This window comes from Triticum urartu, chromosome 6 (assembly GCF_003073215.2).
Source record: "Triticum urartu cultivar G1812 chromosome 6, Tu2.1, whole genome shotgun sequence".
In the NCBI taxonomy this organism is placed as follows: domain Eukaryota; kingdom Viridiplantae; phylum Streptophyta; class Magnoliopsida; order Poales; family Poaceae; genus Triticum; species Triticum urartu.
In genome coordinates, this window is record NC_053027.1 from 29675650 (window position 1) to 29692280 (window position 16631).

The following is a 16631-nucleotide window of genomic DNA, read 5'->3' on the forward strand; positions in this document are numbered from 1 at the left end:
CAAACTCAAGGGCCTCTCGGGGTACCTGCAAATTCATCACGACACAATGGTCGGAGACAAACCCCAGCCACAGACCATATGGTCCTCTGCTTTCATATGGACAAAAATCAGCTCAACTTATGTGAGCTTCCATTCCAGATCTAATAGGTCACCCAACAAAAAATCATCAATAGTTTAGCAAGTCTGTACAAACACAGAAAGAATAGAAAGTTTGCTACCTATTCAAACACAGAAACAAAACACTACTTGAAACTTCTGCTACATTTGGACCATGGCAATTTACTTTCATGGAGCATGACAAATGTATTTTACAGACCATGGCATTGTTTTTACTATATGCACCATGGCAAATTTCATCTATAAACCATGGACAAATACATGATACAGTGCATTTTTCTTCAGAATGACAAATACTCGGTTGACAATATGCAAATGATTTCCTAGGGGTTTCAGACATGCTATGTGTGTGTGAATACATGTGTGTCAGAATCATGTGTCCAAGTCAGTCACAAGCACAAGCAGATCATGTGTATTCAAGTGTGCACTGAATTATGTGTTTACTTAATTTTAAACTTGCTAGCAATAAGCTTGCAGTACACTTTATAGTCAGATTAGGAGCCAAGCTCTAAAAATGGACTTTTAACTGACTTTTAAACTGAATTTTTACTTCAAAATAAGAGTACCATGCTTAACTGAATTTTTAACATAATCTCTCTCTTGGCCTAGGAGTACTCAATTTCAATCTCTCTCTTGGCCTAGGAGCAAGTTTGTGCAGCACCAAATTTGTGCAGCCCCAAGTTTGTGCAACTGTTGGTACAAAAATGTTCAGCGTCATGTTCGTCTCTCACTTACTCTGTGCTGGTTATGCTACATAATCAAATCATCGACCAAGAGCAGTATATTTGTGCTGTTTAGCTTTTTCTGGAAGGTTTTTCTCAGAGCCTACTTTACTTAAAACAGATGATTTTAAATATGAAGACAATAAGTGAACAACATTCTAGACATGCGATTCCAATCACTTTTTTACTTTTCTTCCTCAAGCACATTCAGCCAACATTATCTCCTTTCTTGCAACACAGCAAAAAACAACCACTAGCTACCCAAATACATGGATGCTGCCTCTACCACCCCGTAAAACAAAAATCAGACCTATTTAACTCACATATACATTCTAATTAGATCAGACAGATGTTTCAACACAATAAACATAGTCATGTACAATAAGAAGCAAATGTGTTACTGTCAGGGTTTGGTTTCACTTGAATAAAAACCATGCCAAAGAAACTAGCAAGTAAAAGTACAACATTGCTCGGAAATTTTTGCACTTTGCATATACAAGCTATATAGTGTGAAATCAAATGCATATAGCTGAGACAAGCATTGACCATAGCAGTCCACAGCCATGAACTTGTACAGAGGGGGAGAGAGGCGAGACAAGTGGTCACCTTGGTGACAGGGGAACGAAATCCAAACAAGTCGAACCCACAGCAGCAGCTTCTCTGTATCCTGTTGAACCAAGTCCTTCCTTCACACAACACAACAGCACAACACAGCTATAGATGAGAACGCGTCAGAGATTGGAGGAGATGAAGAAGAAAATCAGCAAGAGACAAGGGGAAGAGGGATTCGTACCCTGTTCTCCTGCTGGACGGCGGGGAGGTCGCGGGCCTCCTCTCCTGCTGGACGTGGGGCCTCCTCTCATGGTGGACGTGGGGCTCCGAGGCTCCAAATCGCCGGCGGTTTCTAGGGTTTCGAGGTGGGAGGCGGGGCTCGGGGAGAGGCGGCGCTCGAGGGGGAGGAAGGGAGAGGGAGGCGGCGGGGGCGCGTGGGCGGCTGCGGCGGACGGAGGCGGCGGATGGCGGGGGCGCGTGGGCGGCTGCGGCGGCGGATGGCGGTGGTCGATCGAGGGGAATCTGGCGAGGGAGGGAGGGAGGACACAGTGCGAGGGCAGTAGGTGGAGTGGGGGAGGGTTCTAATGGCGCACCACACCCTCGTGCGCCATAAGTACGACTATTCTAATGGCGCACCACCCCTAGGTGCGCCATTAAAATTTTGTTTTAATCTAGCCTACTAGTCCTATCTACAACCTAACCCTATCTACAACAGAAGCCCCCCACTAGCCCAACTGGTCAGCACGCAACACACACACACTAGGAGGTCCTAGGTTTGATTCCCAAGCTCCCCAATATTTTTTTTATGCATTTTAAATGCTGTTTGATATTTATTTGTGTTTAAATATGTTCAAACTTGTTTAAATCATAACAGTAATATTTTTTATAAAAACAGTAATAATTTTTTAAAAAATATGTTCAAATTTGTTACTTGAAAATATCATCATCGGCGGCGGTGGAACGGGGGAGGGTGCGGGGGGTGCCCGTTGGCGGCGGTGGAGCGGGGGGCCGGGTGCTCGTCGGCGGCGGTGGAGCGGGGGAGGGTTGCGGTGGGTCGTCGGCGGCGGTGGAGCTAGCAGGGGAGGGTGCGGGTGGGATCGAGATGGAGGGGGATCGAGATCGAGATGGAGGGGGAAATCGAGATCGAGATGGAGATCAAGATCAAGTGTCCTCATGAATTCAAAAAGTGCCCATGAAATTTAAAAATATTCATGATATCAAAAAGTGCCCATGAAATTTAAAAATATTCATGATATTAAAAAGTGCCCATGAAATACAATCGAGAAATGAAGACTACGATTTAAATACAATCGATCTTAGCTAGCTATCTATTCACAATCTTCTTGCCCATTAGTAGTTTTGCAAAAAAGTAAAATATATATATATATATACTAATGGCGCACCGGGTAATAGTGCGCCATTACTAGTTTAAACTAGTAATGGCGCACTGTGAAATGATGCGCCATTAGTAATTACAGTAATGGCGCACTGTCTGCTTGGTGCGCCATTACTATTTAGAACTAGTAATGGCGCACTTCGGCCTGATGCGCCATTATTATGTATGGAAAAATAATAATTTAATACTAGTGGCGCACCCTGTTTCTGGTGCATCATTAATGTCTTCCACACTAATGATGCATCACCAACCGGTGCGCCATTAGTATATAGTAGTGGCGCACTGCTTCCGTGATGCGCCATTAGTATCAATTCTATCTATAGCCCTTTTCCTAGTAGTGGGTAGTCGGCGATTAGGCCGGGTGAGAAATGAGATCAGCGCGTCTACATATCGGAGGGCCCGCTCTTTTTTTGCTTAAGCAAAGAGGAAATGGGTTGTACTCGATTTTGGGCCATGGGCAACCAACTTCATACTGAAAAATTTTCCCTGAACAGATTAATAATATTTTTAAATCTCAAAAAAAATATTTTGAGAGTACGCAAATTGCGTATCATATTTTTCCGAAAGGCAGAGAACAATTTACAAGAAAAGTCGTGAGCCCACAACTCAGCCTACAAGCTTACACACACACACACACCCTCATTAACATGCTACTTTCTCATAAAGGTTTCAAAACACCGAGCTCCAGTCGTCTTCCAAGTTTGTATCTCATCAAGAACGAGATTTGTTGGGTTATATTGCGTTGATGTACCACATGCCTGAACGCATCGCATTTCTTTGCTTCCACAAGCTCCAAGCAATTAGAATGACTAGCGAATCAAAGCTCTTTCTGGTCATCTTCGGCAACCCTTTGAGCGATCTTAACCACCACACCTCAAAGTTGTCCTCAAAGGAAGGAGTGTCGAACATGAATGCCATGCCTGTCGAGCATAGACACGGTGCATAAGGATGTGGTCCAGAGTATCCCCCTCCCGGCAGCAAGTGAAGCACTGATAAGTGGTGTCTTGCAATCCATGTCAGAATCGTCGATCAGGGGTCCATACACGGTACTGGATAGCAAGCTAGATGAATATTTTGCATTTCATTAGCACCCAAAACTTCCATATGAAATGGGGGGCGGGGAAGTGAGTCATGCCATGGCACATAATCTTATAAGTAGCTTGCACCGAGTGCTGTCCATTGGGACTCCTTCTCCAAGAGAATAAATCAGGGGTGTCATTGTCCTGTCATTGCTCCGCATCATCTTATTACCTCAACAACTAATGCTTAGGTCTCATGTCTTTATTGCCACGCCGTTGTCAAGTTTGCAAAGGTTTTTTTTTGCATTGCCCTTCTGTGTGATAAATTGGCTTTAGCATGAAACTGAGCTTTGGTTCCAGGGGATAGTTCTATTCATACTTTGGAACTTTGTGAAATGGATACTTTATCATAATAATATATTGGCATAAATAATGCATTCATGGTTACAATTTAAGGAAGCCATGTACGGATCTTTTGGTTGTGAAAACAGTGATGATGCTCTACAGAACAGTGTGAACACAGTTTTGGAGGCTTTACAAATAATCTTAATGTTTAGCAATTGTGTTTGTTTATAACTCCGCCACTTTTTATTTTAGTTTCGAAAAGAACAACCAAATAAATTAACAACATGCTTAAGCACGGGCGCGGCGTGTCACTGCGCCTTCGCCTGCTAGTGTGAACTATATTTTAGTTTGTACAAAGCATGCATTAGAAATATTATATATATATATATATATATATATATATATATATATATATATATATCATGTTATGTTCATACTTATCATAACACATTGATTATAGTTTATTGAGACATACCAACCATAATGACAACAATTGTAAACTCTACTTTAATATTATATTAAGGAAACTAATTTGTTTCCATTTGTCAGCCGTAATTATACATCGTCAATTTTTGTGACTAGCATGTTTAGGTATTTGTTGCTCTTATCATCAGTGTTATCGTGCCGGAAGACACGATCTGGAAAGAATATGGTCAAAACATTTTTTTGCCTTTAGAAAACTCAGATTTGTACATCAAATCTATCTTACTATTTAATTTACATACATCATATCAAATTTCACATTAAAGTACTAGATGCACTACTATATATAAAAAAATTATGTCTCATTTGGCATTGCATAACCTTCTGACATTGTCTCTTCTTTTTTTTCTTTTAATTTGATATGAATTATTGGGTTCATCAGTGAATTCAGGACATACCCTTCAATCTGTACAGAAAATATATGGTGGCTCATAAGTAACTTATTATAGTACATTAGAAGAGTGAATGTGGCAACACTATTTATAAGATTGATTTATATTTTAATTTGATTGAAATGACAATCATGAAACCAACTACACAAAATCTAATTTAAGATACGAGATTCAGTATCTCTCGGTTAGAAAAGTAAAAAGATGCATACTATGACAAAAGATAATTTACATACAAACCAATAATCCCTACCCACCGTGAGTGTTTCAAAAAAGATCACATAGCGGTTCAAAACTTAACATTATCTATGTATAATCTATTAAATGGCTGCTATGTTATGATATATATTTCTTGGAAATAAGATATCTTTACAAATGTATTTATATCAAATTATTTCCTACATATATCTTGTTCAGGAATCAGGATGCAAATAATATACCGTAGAACTTTCATGACAAACGCATGTAGTTCCTAGATATTCTCTAAATAATTTATGTGGCATGTTCCATAACAAATATCTAAATAGTTTACCTTTTTTGTTATTTTTATTTTCAGTGTAATTATGTGAACATTTCTAAATTGTTTTCTTCACAAATAAATGGTTTTTGAAAATACATAAAGATTTCTTTTGATACGCATGAACATATATTACATATATTCAAGTATACATGAACAATATGTTTGTCACTTTGAAACATATGAGTTTTTTTTATTTTCTTGCCACAAACATATATTTTTAAAAATTATATGAACATATTATATCACATAACATATTCTATTATGTGTAGGAGCAACATTAAGACAACACTTAAACATTTTATTTTCGAATACAAGTTGTCTGACCAAGATGAAAAACCCGAGAGGAGATTGCCTAGATGCACAGCGCCGTACACCACTTCTCTGCTGGTAGGTTGCAGCTTCTCTCCTCCTCCGGTTCCACCTGGTGTGGGAATGTCAGGGGGCTTGATATATCGGATGGAGGTCTAGTTTTTCTTGTTTTGGGCTTAGGGGTACGCGGCAACACTTCGTCGGTTGTGGCGACGTCCGAGGAATATTTTTTTTCTCAAACCTCTCCATCTCGAGGATGTTGGACGTGTCCTGTAGGCCTCTCTCGACAATGAGGTTGAGGTTTGTGTGGTCTGTCGGAGTGGCAACGACGACATGTTCCCTTTGTAGTTTAGTCTCATGCCTCCTCTTTGCCACGTTAGTGCGGTCTCAGGTGCCACCGTGAGGCATTTGATTGTCTACTGATTTTTCGATGGTGATAACTTTGACAATTTTTTTCTGCAGAGCGCTAGTATGGAAGGATGGTGGCCTTGATGACTACCTGCACGACTAGGGACGATTGGTTGGCTTCGAAGATGGATAGGCAATAGTAGGAGTGGCACACCATAGCCTCTTTGGGGTTGGGGAAGACAACCAGCCCCTAGAAATCTTTTTTTTTAAATCTCATGAAGGTAATATTATTTGTATGATTAGGGTGCAAATGGGTAGAGTATTCCATGACCCCATTTAGTTCAACTAAATGAACCAATTTTTTAGAAGTTACACATTTTGAAAAATTAGTTCTTTTTGTTGAATTGAGAAGAGTCACAAGGTTCCCCGCAAGAAAAAGAAAAAAGAGTCACAAGGTACCTTGAAGATAGCAAATTTGCATCCTAAGTTTGGTCGATAGATCTGAGGGGCTGTTTTGAGAGAGAGAAAGAAAAAAGCGTAAATTACTACTTGGCGGTCGAGGCTACCAGGAGAGGATAAGCGGATAACCCAATCGCTTCTCCTGGTCTACTAGCAGCTCTCCTCGTCGAGCAGAAAAACCAGGCAGCCATGGCGTCGTTAGCCCTCAGGCCCATCATGCCAGCAACCGCGGCGGCCGCTTCCACGACCACAACTCTCAACCGCGCCCGCCGCGGCCGCTCCACCCTTCTCCGTCGCCGGCAGCCAGTCACGTGCATGGCCGAGAGCAGCGGCGGCGGCAACAGCACCGTGGAGCTGGCCGCCGGAGCGGCGGGGCTCGCGTCGTGCGCGACGGTGGCGTGGTCCCTCTACACGCTCAAGGCGACGGGCTGCGGCCTGCCCCCGGGCCCCGGCGGCTCGCTGGGCGCGGCGGAGGGCGTCAGCTACCTCGTGGTGGCGGGCATCGTCGGCTGGTCGCTCACCACCAAGGTGCGCACCGGGTCGGGACTCCCGGCCGGGCCCTACGGCCTACTCGGCGCCGCCGAGGGCGTCGCGTACCTCACCGTCGTCGCCATCGCCGCCGTGTTCGGGCTGCAGTTCTTCCAGCAGGGGTCGCTCCCGGGCCCGTTGCCGTCGGAGCAGTGCTTTGGTTGAGAATGGCTGATGTTGTGAATCGTGTGAGACTCTAGTGCGTGTTGCTGGTTCAGATTGTATCCTGAAATCGGGTTGCCCAAGCATTCTAAGCATGTTCTGTGTGCGATCGTAATTGCTCAGTTTCACCGTGTCAGTTGTTCTCGTCTTCGGTCACCAAAAAAAAGGTGTTCTTGTCTTAATTTTTCTTTTCAAGAAAGAAGGTTATCACGAACCAACCAGGGTTCAAATCCTGATGCTCGCATTTATTTCTGGATTTCCGGCGATGCGCATTCAGTAAGAGGAGGCGTTCCTGTCTACGAGTTAACCACATTTTTCACGAATGTCATCTGATGATGAAAAATTTCAAGTTATCAAAACTTTTGTCGGTGTTTCACACACAAAAAAAGTCATAATTTTTTGATTGTTTTCTCAAAAAGCAATATTACTGTTCACCCGAGCTCACTTGAAATCGGGATCAGAACAACTGCGTCCTTGTCACCTGACCTTAGGGCCAGTTCTTTTGGGCCAAGAATCATCCTCCTCCCAAACCTTCAACCCGCACTCCTCGAATTTCTTTTCTTGAAAAGGGTTTATGCATTTGACTATACCTACTTAAGTAAGAAATCATTGACAAAGAGTTACCTAGCTTCGATGAAATTGCAACCATAATTTGGAATTTAATAGGAGCGGACATAGCTAGGGTTGAACTACGGGAAGTTAGAGCAAGAGCCATGCGTAGCTATCGTAAACATCATCATTGTATCATGAAATTGAAGTGAAAGAAAAGGAGGAGGGGTTGGAGATTCTGAGAGAAGCCGCGGAAAGGGCCGATTCTAGGAGAATCGGGCGAAAGAACTGGACCTTAGAATTATGCCTTAGGTTTGAGGTAAAGGTTCGAATGCAAGACCCAAAACATGCAACGCAACGCATATAGACAAGGAAAGTAAGGTTAAAGGTTCGGGACAAGGCCACTTGGGCCCAATACAAGCGCACCTGTTCTAGAACATTACAAGGGGCTAAGTAGCAAAACCCACATAGAAGGATCTCATCCTCAAGGCTAGCCTAGCCGATGTCATCTTGACGTGTCGCCCTCCGCAAGGCTGCCACCCGTGTGTGCATGCTGGTGAGAAACCGGTCAAGCTGCGGTAATCCCAATGTCTCCTCAACGACATCAATAGCTATAAAAGATAAATCATTTTTGTATATGATGTCAACTAGATCGTTGAATTCAATCCCCTCAATGAGCGGCTTGCTCCTAATTGTCTAGAAGGACCAAGCAAAAGAGCAGTAATCGCTTCCCAAGCTAATTTGCAGTCGTTGCCTTGAGTTCCTGCAACCAAAGAGTGGAATCGGCAAAGCTGGTGAATTCCAGGACGCCATGGTCGGTTCGCAAACAACACTCCAAACAAAGTGAGCCACTACACACTGAAAGAAATTATGGTCGCAGGTTTCATCCCATCTACACCACACACACTTGCCATTGCCAAGTCCATGGCGCTTAATGACCCGATCCCCACTAGGGAAGTGGTTTTTCTCAACCTGCCATTGGGAAATCTTGATTTTAGCCGGGGTACGCACTTTCTAGATATCCAGGGTGTCGCAAACTCCAAAATTATTGAAAATCTCTATGTATAAGGAGCTCACGGAGAAATGGCCTGAAGGCTCAAGTTTCCAACTATCTGTAACCTGACCGTCGGAGATGCTCTTACCTACCAAGGCTCCCACCAATCTGTCCCTTCCTGCAAATTCCAATGGATCCAATGATCGCTTAAAATGGGGGGCCATCTGCCCCAACCCAAGCATGAGCAACTTTAGCATCGGTCTCCTCTATAATTGTAAAGAGCCAAGGGAACCTAGTCATGAAATCATGTATGCCCTTCATGGACCTCAAAATCGTGTGCCAAGACGCAACAGATGCCAATAGCCTTGGCAAAATTGGGATTTTTAAGTCGAATGAACTATTTTTGATCTATCATCAGAAACACACTTGTTTGTAAAGATACGGATCCAAAGACCTCCCTGACCTTGGAGCAACTTATAGACCCGCCTGGCCATAAGACACCAGTTCATAACTTTGATGTTGATCATATATACCTAGCTCCCACCTCATTGGGAGAGCAAATGGTCAACAACTTAACCATGTGATATATTCTGTTTACCTCATTTCTTCTGCCAAAAGAAATAAGATCACACCTTATCAAACTTACCATGAACTCTATCATCCCCATTGAAATAAACTATGTGAACAACTGTGTCTCCCCAGAGAAAAAATCATCTAGTTTGGCTCGAACAAGGCTCATTATAAGAATGATGTCGCGCCAAGAAAACACAAATCCAATGAGCAATTGCATGAAAAACGAGGAAAGCTCTAGCCTAGCTAGTTCGAGAAAGAGTTTTATACATGAAAAACAATGCTCACTAGTGTAAGAACAGGTATACATTGTATAGAGCCAGAGATGTTTGGATGGTCAACCAACTAAGAAAAATTGCATGGTTATGGCACACATATTGAGCTATACGACCTCATTGAGCCTTGAGATAGTTGGATTGTCATGCTCGAGCTTTTCTGGGAACCTAATGACATCTCAAAGGGTATCCTTATGTCGGTTACGGGGCCCATAGTATATGATTTCGGGGGTTGATCCATCATTGACCATAGTGAGTGTTGGGTTTCGTAGTAATTTCAAAAAAATTCCTACGCACACGCAAGATCATGTGATGCATAGCAACGAGAGGGGAGAGTGTTGTCTACGTACCCAACGCAGACCGACTGCGGAAGCGCTGAAACAACGTAGAGGAAGTAGTCGTACGTCTTCACGATCCAACCGATCAAGCACCGAAACTACGGCACCTCCGAGTTCGAGCACACGTTCAGCTCAATGACGATCCCCGGACTCCGATCCAGCAAAGTGTCGGGGAAGAGTTCCGTCAGCACGACGGCGTGGTGACGATCTTGATGCACTACAGCAGCAGGGCTTCGCCTAAACTCCACTACAGTATTATCGAGGAATATGGTGGCAGGGGGCACCGCACACGGCTAAGGAATAGATCACGTGGATCAACTTGTGTGTTTCTGGGGTGCCTCTGCCTCAGTATATAAAGGACTAGAGGGGGGAGGCTCGCCGGCTATAGGAGGCGCGCCAGGAGAGTCCTACTCCCTCTGGGAGTAGGATTCCCCCCCCCCCCCAATCCTAGTTGGAATAGGATTCGCGGAGGGGGAAAAGAGAGAGAGGGGGCCGGCCACCTCTCCTAGTCCTAATAGGACTAGGGGAAGGGGGAGGCGCACAGCCCATGTAGGGCTGCCTCTTCTCTTTTCCACTAAGACCCATCATGGCCCATTTAGCTCCCGGGGGGTTCCGGTAACCTTCCCGGTACTCCGGTAAAATCCCGATTTCACCCGGAACACTTCCGATATCCAAACATAGGCTTTCAATATATCAATCTTTATGTCTCGACCATTTCGAGACTCCTCGTCATGCCCGTGATCACATCCGGGACTCCGAACAACCTTCGGTACATCAAAATGCATAAACTCATAATATAAATGTCATCGTAACCTTAAGCGTGCGGACCCTACGGGTTCGAGAACAATGTAGACATGACCGAGACACGTCTCCGGTCAATAACCAATAGCGGGACCTGGATGCCCATATTGGCTCCTACATATTCTACGAAGATCTTTATCGGTCAGACCGCATAACAACATACGTTGTTCCCCTTGTCATCGGTATGTTACTTGCCCGAGATTTGATCGTCGGTATTCCAATACCTAGTTCAATCTCGTTACCGGCAAGTCTCTTTACTCGTTCTGTAATACATCATCCCGCAACTAACTCATTTAGTTGCAATGCTTGCAAGGCTTAAGTGATGTGCATTACCGAGAGGGCCCAGAGATACCTCTCCGACAATCGGAGTGACAAAACCTAATCTCGAAATACGCCAACCCAACATCTACCTTTGGAGACACCTGTAATGCTCCTTTATAATCACCCAGTTACGTTGTGACGTTTGGTAGCACCCAAAGTGTTCCTCCGGCAAACGGGAGTTGCATAATCTCATAGTTATAGGAACATGTATAAGTCATGAAGAAAGCAATAGCAACATACTAAACGATCGGGTGCTAAGCTAATGGAATGGGTCATGTCAATCAGATCATTCAACTAATGATGTGACCTCGTTAATCAAATAACAACTCATTGTTCATGGTTAAGGAAACATAACCATCTTTGATTAACGAGCTAGTCAAGTAGAGGCATACTAGTGACACTCTGTTTGTCTATGTATTCACACATGTATTATGTTTCCGGTTAATACAATTCTAGCATGAATAATAAACATTATCATGATTATAAGGAAATAAATAATAACTTTATTATTGCCTCTAGGGCATATTTCCTTCAGTCTCCCACTTGCACTAGAGTCAATAATCTAGATTACACCGTAATGATTCTAACACCCATGGAGCCTTGGTGCTGATCATGTTTTGCTCGTGGAAGAGGCTTAGTCAATGGGTCTGCAACATTCAGATCCGCATGTATCTTGCAAATCTCTATGTCTCCCACCTAGACTAGATCCCGGATGGAATTGAAGCGTCTCTTGATGTGTTTGGTTCTCTTGTGAAATCTGGATTCCTTTGCCAAGGCAATTGCACCAGTATTGTCACAAAAGATTTTCATTGGACCCGATGCACTAGGTATGACACCTAGATCGGATATGAACTCCTTCATCCAGACTCCTTCATTTGCTGCTTCCGAAGCAGCTATGTACTCCGCTTCACATGTAGATCCCGCTACGACGCTTTGTTTAGAACTGCACCAACTGACAGCTCCACCGTTTAATGTAAATACGTATCCAGTTTGCGATTTAGAATCGTCCGGATCAGTGTCAAAGCTTGCATCAACGTAACCTTTTACGACGAGCTCTTTGTCACCTCCATATACGAGAAGCATATCCTTAGTCCTTTTCAGGTATTTCAGGATGTTCTTGACCGCTGTCCAGTGATCCACTCCTGGATTACTTTGGTACCTCCCTGCTAGACTTATAGCAAGGCACACATCAGGTCTGGTACACAGCATTGCATACATGATAGATCCTATTGTTGATGCATAGGGAACATCTTTCATATTCTCTCTATCTTCTGCAGTGGTCGGGCATTGAGTCTTACTCAATTTCACACCTTGTAACACAGGCAAGAATCCTTTCTTTGCTTGATCCATTTTGAACTTCTTCAAAATTTTGTCAAGGTATGTTGTTTGTGAAAGTCCAATTAAGCTTCTTGATCTATCTCTATAGATCTTAATGCCTAATATGTAAGCAGCTTCACCGAGGTCTTTCATTGAAAAACTCTTATTCAAGTATCCCTTTATGATATCCAGAAATTATATATCATTTCCAATCAGTAATATGTCATCCACATATAATATCAGAAATGCTACAGAGCTCCCACTCACTTTCTTGTAAATACAGGCTTCTCCGAAAGTCTGTATAAAACCAAATGCTTTGATCACACTATCAAAACGTTTATTCCAACTCCGAGAGGCTTGCACCAGTCCATAAATGGATCGCTGGAGCTTGCACACTTTGTTAGCTCCCTTTGGATCGACAAAACCTTCTGGTTGCATCATATACAACTCTTCTTCCAGAAATCCATTCAGGAATGCAGTTTTGACATCCATCTGCCAAATTTCATAATCATAAAATGCGGCAATTGCTAACATGATTCGGACAGACTTAAGCATCGCTACGGGTGAGAAGGTCTCATCGTAGTCAATCCCTTGAACTTGCTGAAAACCTTTTGCGACAAGTCGAGCTTTGTAGACAGTAATATTACCGTCAGCGTCAGTCTTCTTCTTGAAGATCCATTTATTCTCAATTGCTTGCCGATCATCGGGCAAGTCAACCAAAGTCCACACTTTGTTCTCATACATGGATCCCATCTCAGATTTCATGGCTTCAAGCCACTTTGCGGAATCTGGGCTCACCATCGCTTCTTCATAGTTCGTAGGTTCATCATGATCTAATAACATGACTTCCAGAACAGGATTACCGTACCACTCTGGTGCGGATCTTACTCTGGTTGATCTACGAGGTTCAGTAGTATCTTGTTCTGAAGTTTCATGATCATCATCATTAGCTTCCTCACTGACTGGTGTAGGTGTCGCAGAAACAGTTTTCTGTGATGTACTACTTTCCAATAAGGGAGCAGGTACAGTTACCTCATCAAGTTCTACTTTCCTCCCACTCACTTCTTTCGAGAGAAACTCCTTCTCCAGAAAGTTTCCGAATTTAGCAACAAAAGTCTTGCCTTCGGATCTGTGATAGAAGGTGTATCCAATAGTTTCCTTTGGATATCCTATGAAGACACATTTCTCCTATTTGGGTTCGAGCTTATCAGGTTGAAGCTTTTTCACATAAGCATCGCAGCCCCAAACTTTTTAGAAACGACAACTTTGGTTTCTTGCCAAACCACAGTTCATAAGGCGTCGTCTCAACGGATTTTGATGGTGCCCTATTTAACGTGAATGCGGCCGTCTCTAGAGCGTATCCCCAAAACGATAGCGGTAAATCAGTAAGAGACATCATAGATCGCACCATATCCAGTAAAGTACGATTACAACGTTCGGACACACCATTACGCTGAGGTGTTCCAGGTGGCGTTAGTTGCGAAACTATTCCACAATTTTTCAAATGTACACCAAACTCGTAACTCAAATATTCTCCTCCACGATCAGATCGTAGAAACTTTATTTTCTTGTTACGATGATTTTCAACTTCACTCTGAAATTCTTTGAACTTTTCAAATGTTTCAGACTTATGTTTCATTAAGTAGATATACCCATATCTGCTTAAATCATCTGTGAAGGTGAGAAAATAACGATATCCGCCACGAGTCTCAATATTCATTGGACCACATACATCTGTATGTATGATTTCCAACAAATTTGTTGCTCTCTCCATAGTACCGGAGAACGGCATTTTGGTCATCTTGCCTATGAGGCACGGTTCGCAAGTACCAAGTGATTCATAATCAAGTGGTTCCAAAAGTCCATCAGAATGGAGTTTCTTCATGCGCTTTACACCGATATGATCTAAACGGCAGTGCCACAAATAAGTTGCACTATCATTATCAACTCTGCATCTTTTGGCTTCAACATTATGAATATGTGTGTTACTACTATCGAGATCCAACAAGAATAGACCACTCTTCAAGGGTGCATGACCATAAAAGATATTACTCATATAAATAGAACAACCATTATTCTCTGATTTAAATGAATAACCGTCTCGCATCAAACAAGATCCAGATATAATGTTCATGCTTAACGCTGGCACCAAATAACAATTATTTAGGTCTAATACTAATCCCGAAGGTAGATGTAGAGGTAGCGTGCCGACTGCGATCACATCGACTTTGGAACCGTTTCCCACGCGCATCATCACCTCGTCCTTAACCAATCTTCGCTTGATCCATAGTCCCTGTTTCGAGTTGCAAATATTAGCAACAGAACCAGTATCAAATACCCAGGTGCTACTGCGAGCATTAGTAAGGTACACATCAATAACATGTATATCACATATACCTTTGTTCACCTTGCCATCCTTCTTATCCGCCAAATATTTGGGGCAGTTCCGCTCCCAGTGACCAGTCTGCTTGCAATAGAAGCACTTAGTTTCAAGCTTAGGTCCAGGTTTGGGTTTCTTCTCTTGAGTAGCAACTTGCTTGCCGCTCTTTTTGAAGTTCCCCTTCTTCTTCCCTTTGCCCTTCTTCTTGACACTTGTGGTCTTGTTGACCATCAACACTTGATGCTCCTTCTTGATTTCTACCTCCGCAGCTTTCAGCATCGCGAAGAGCTCGGGAATAGTCTTGTTCATCCCTTGCATATTATAGTTCATCACGAAGCTTTTGTAGCTTGGTGGCAGTGAAGAATTCTGTCAATGACGCTATCATCTGGAAGATTAACTCCCAATTGAATCAAGTGATTATTATACCCAGACATTTTGAGTATATGCTCACTGACAGAACTGTTCTCCTCCATCTTGCAGCTATAGAACTTATTGGAGACTTCATATCTCTCAATCCGGGCATTTGCTTGAAATATTAACTTCAACTCCTGAAACATCTCATATGCTCCATGACGTTCAAAACGTCGTTGAAGTCCCGATTCTAAGCCGTAAAGCATGGCACACTGAACTATCGAGTAGTCATCAGCTTTGCTTTGCCAGACGTTCATAACATCTGGCGTTGCTCCTGCAGCAGGCCTGGCACCCAGCGGTGCTTCCAGGACGTAATTCTTCTGTGCAGCAATGAGGATAATCCTCAAGTTACGGACCCAGTCCGTGTAATTGCTACCATCATCTTTCAACTTTGCTTTCTCAAGGAACGCATTAAAATTCAACGGAACAACAGCACGAGCCATCTATCTACAATCAAACATAAACAAGCAAGATACTAATCAGGTACTAAGTTTCATGATAAATTTAAGTTCAGTTAATCAAGTTAAAGAACTCCCACTTAGATAGACATCCCTCTAATCCTCTAAGTGATTACGTGATCCAAATCAACTAAACCATAACCGATCATCACGTGAGATGGAGTAGTTTTCAATGGTGAACATCGTTATGTTGATCATATCTACTATATGATTCACGCTCGACCTTTCGGTCTCCGTGTTTCGAGGCCATATCTGTATATGCTTGGCTCGTCAAGTATAACCTGAGTATTCCGCGTGTGCAACTGTTTTGCACCCGTTGTATTTGAACGTAGAACCTATCACACCCGATCATCACGTGGTGTCTCAGCACGAAGAACTTTCGCAACGGTGCATACTCAGGGAGAACACTTCTTGATAATTTAGTGAGAGATCATCTTATAATGCTACCGTCAATCAAAGCAAGATAAGATGCATAAAAGGATAAACATCACATGCAATCAATATAAGTGATATGATATGGCCATCATCATCTTGTGCTTGTGATCTCCATCTTCGAAGCACCGTCGTGATCACCATCGTCACCGGCGTGACACCTTGATCTCCATCGTAGCATCGTTGTCGTCTCGCCAAGCTTATGCTTCCACGACTATCACTACCGCTTAGTAATAAAGTAAAGCATTACATCGCGATTTCATTGCATAAAATAAAACGACAACCATAAGGCTCCTGCCAGTTGCCGATAACTCGGTTACAAAACATGATCATCTCATACAATAAAATTAAGCATCATGTCTTGACCATATCACATCACAACATGCCCTGCAAAAACAAGTTAGACGTCCTCTACTTTGTTGTTGCAAATTTTACG

General features: G+C 42.9%; 1 protein-coding gene across 1 annotated transcript; it reads left to right on the forward strand.

Annotated features, from left to right (window-relative positions):
* Positions 1 to 6755: 6755 nt before the first annotated feature.
* On the forward strand, positions 6756 to 7485 carry LOC125515800. Its single transcript, XM_048681304.1, has one exon. It carries the CDS (start codon positions 6849 to 6851, stop codon positions 7350 to 7352), a length of 504 nt encoding a protein of 167 aa, XP_048537261.1. The 5' UTR covers positions 6756 to 6848; the 3' UTR covers positions 7353 to 7485.
* Positions 7486 to 16631: the final 9146 nt, after the last annotated feature.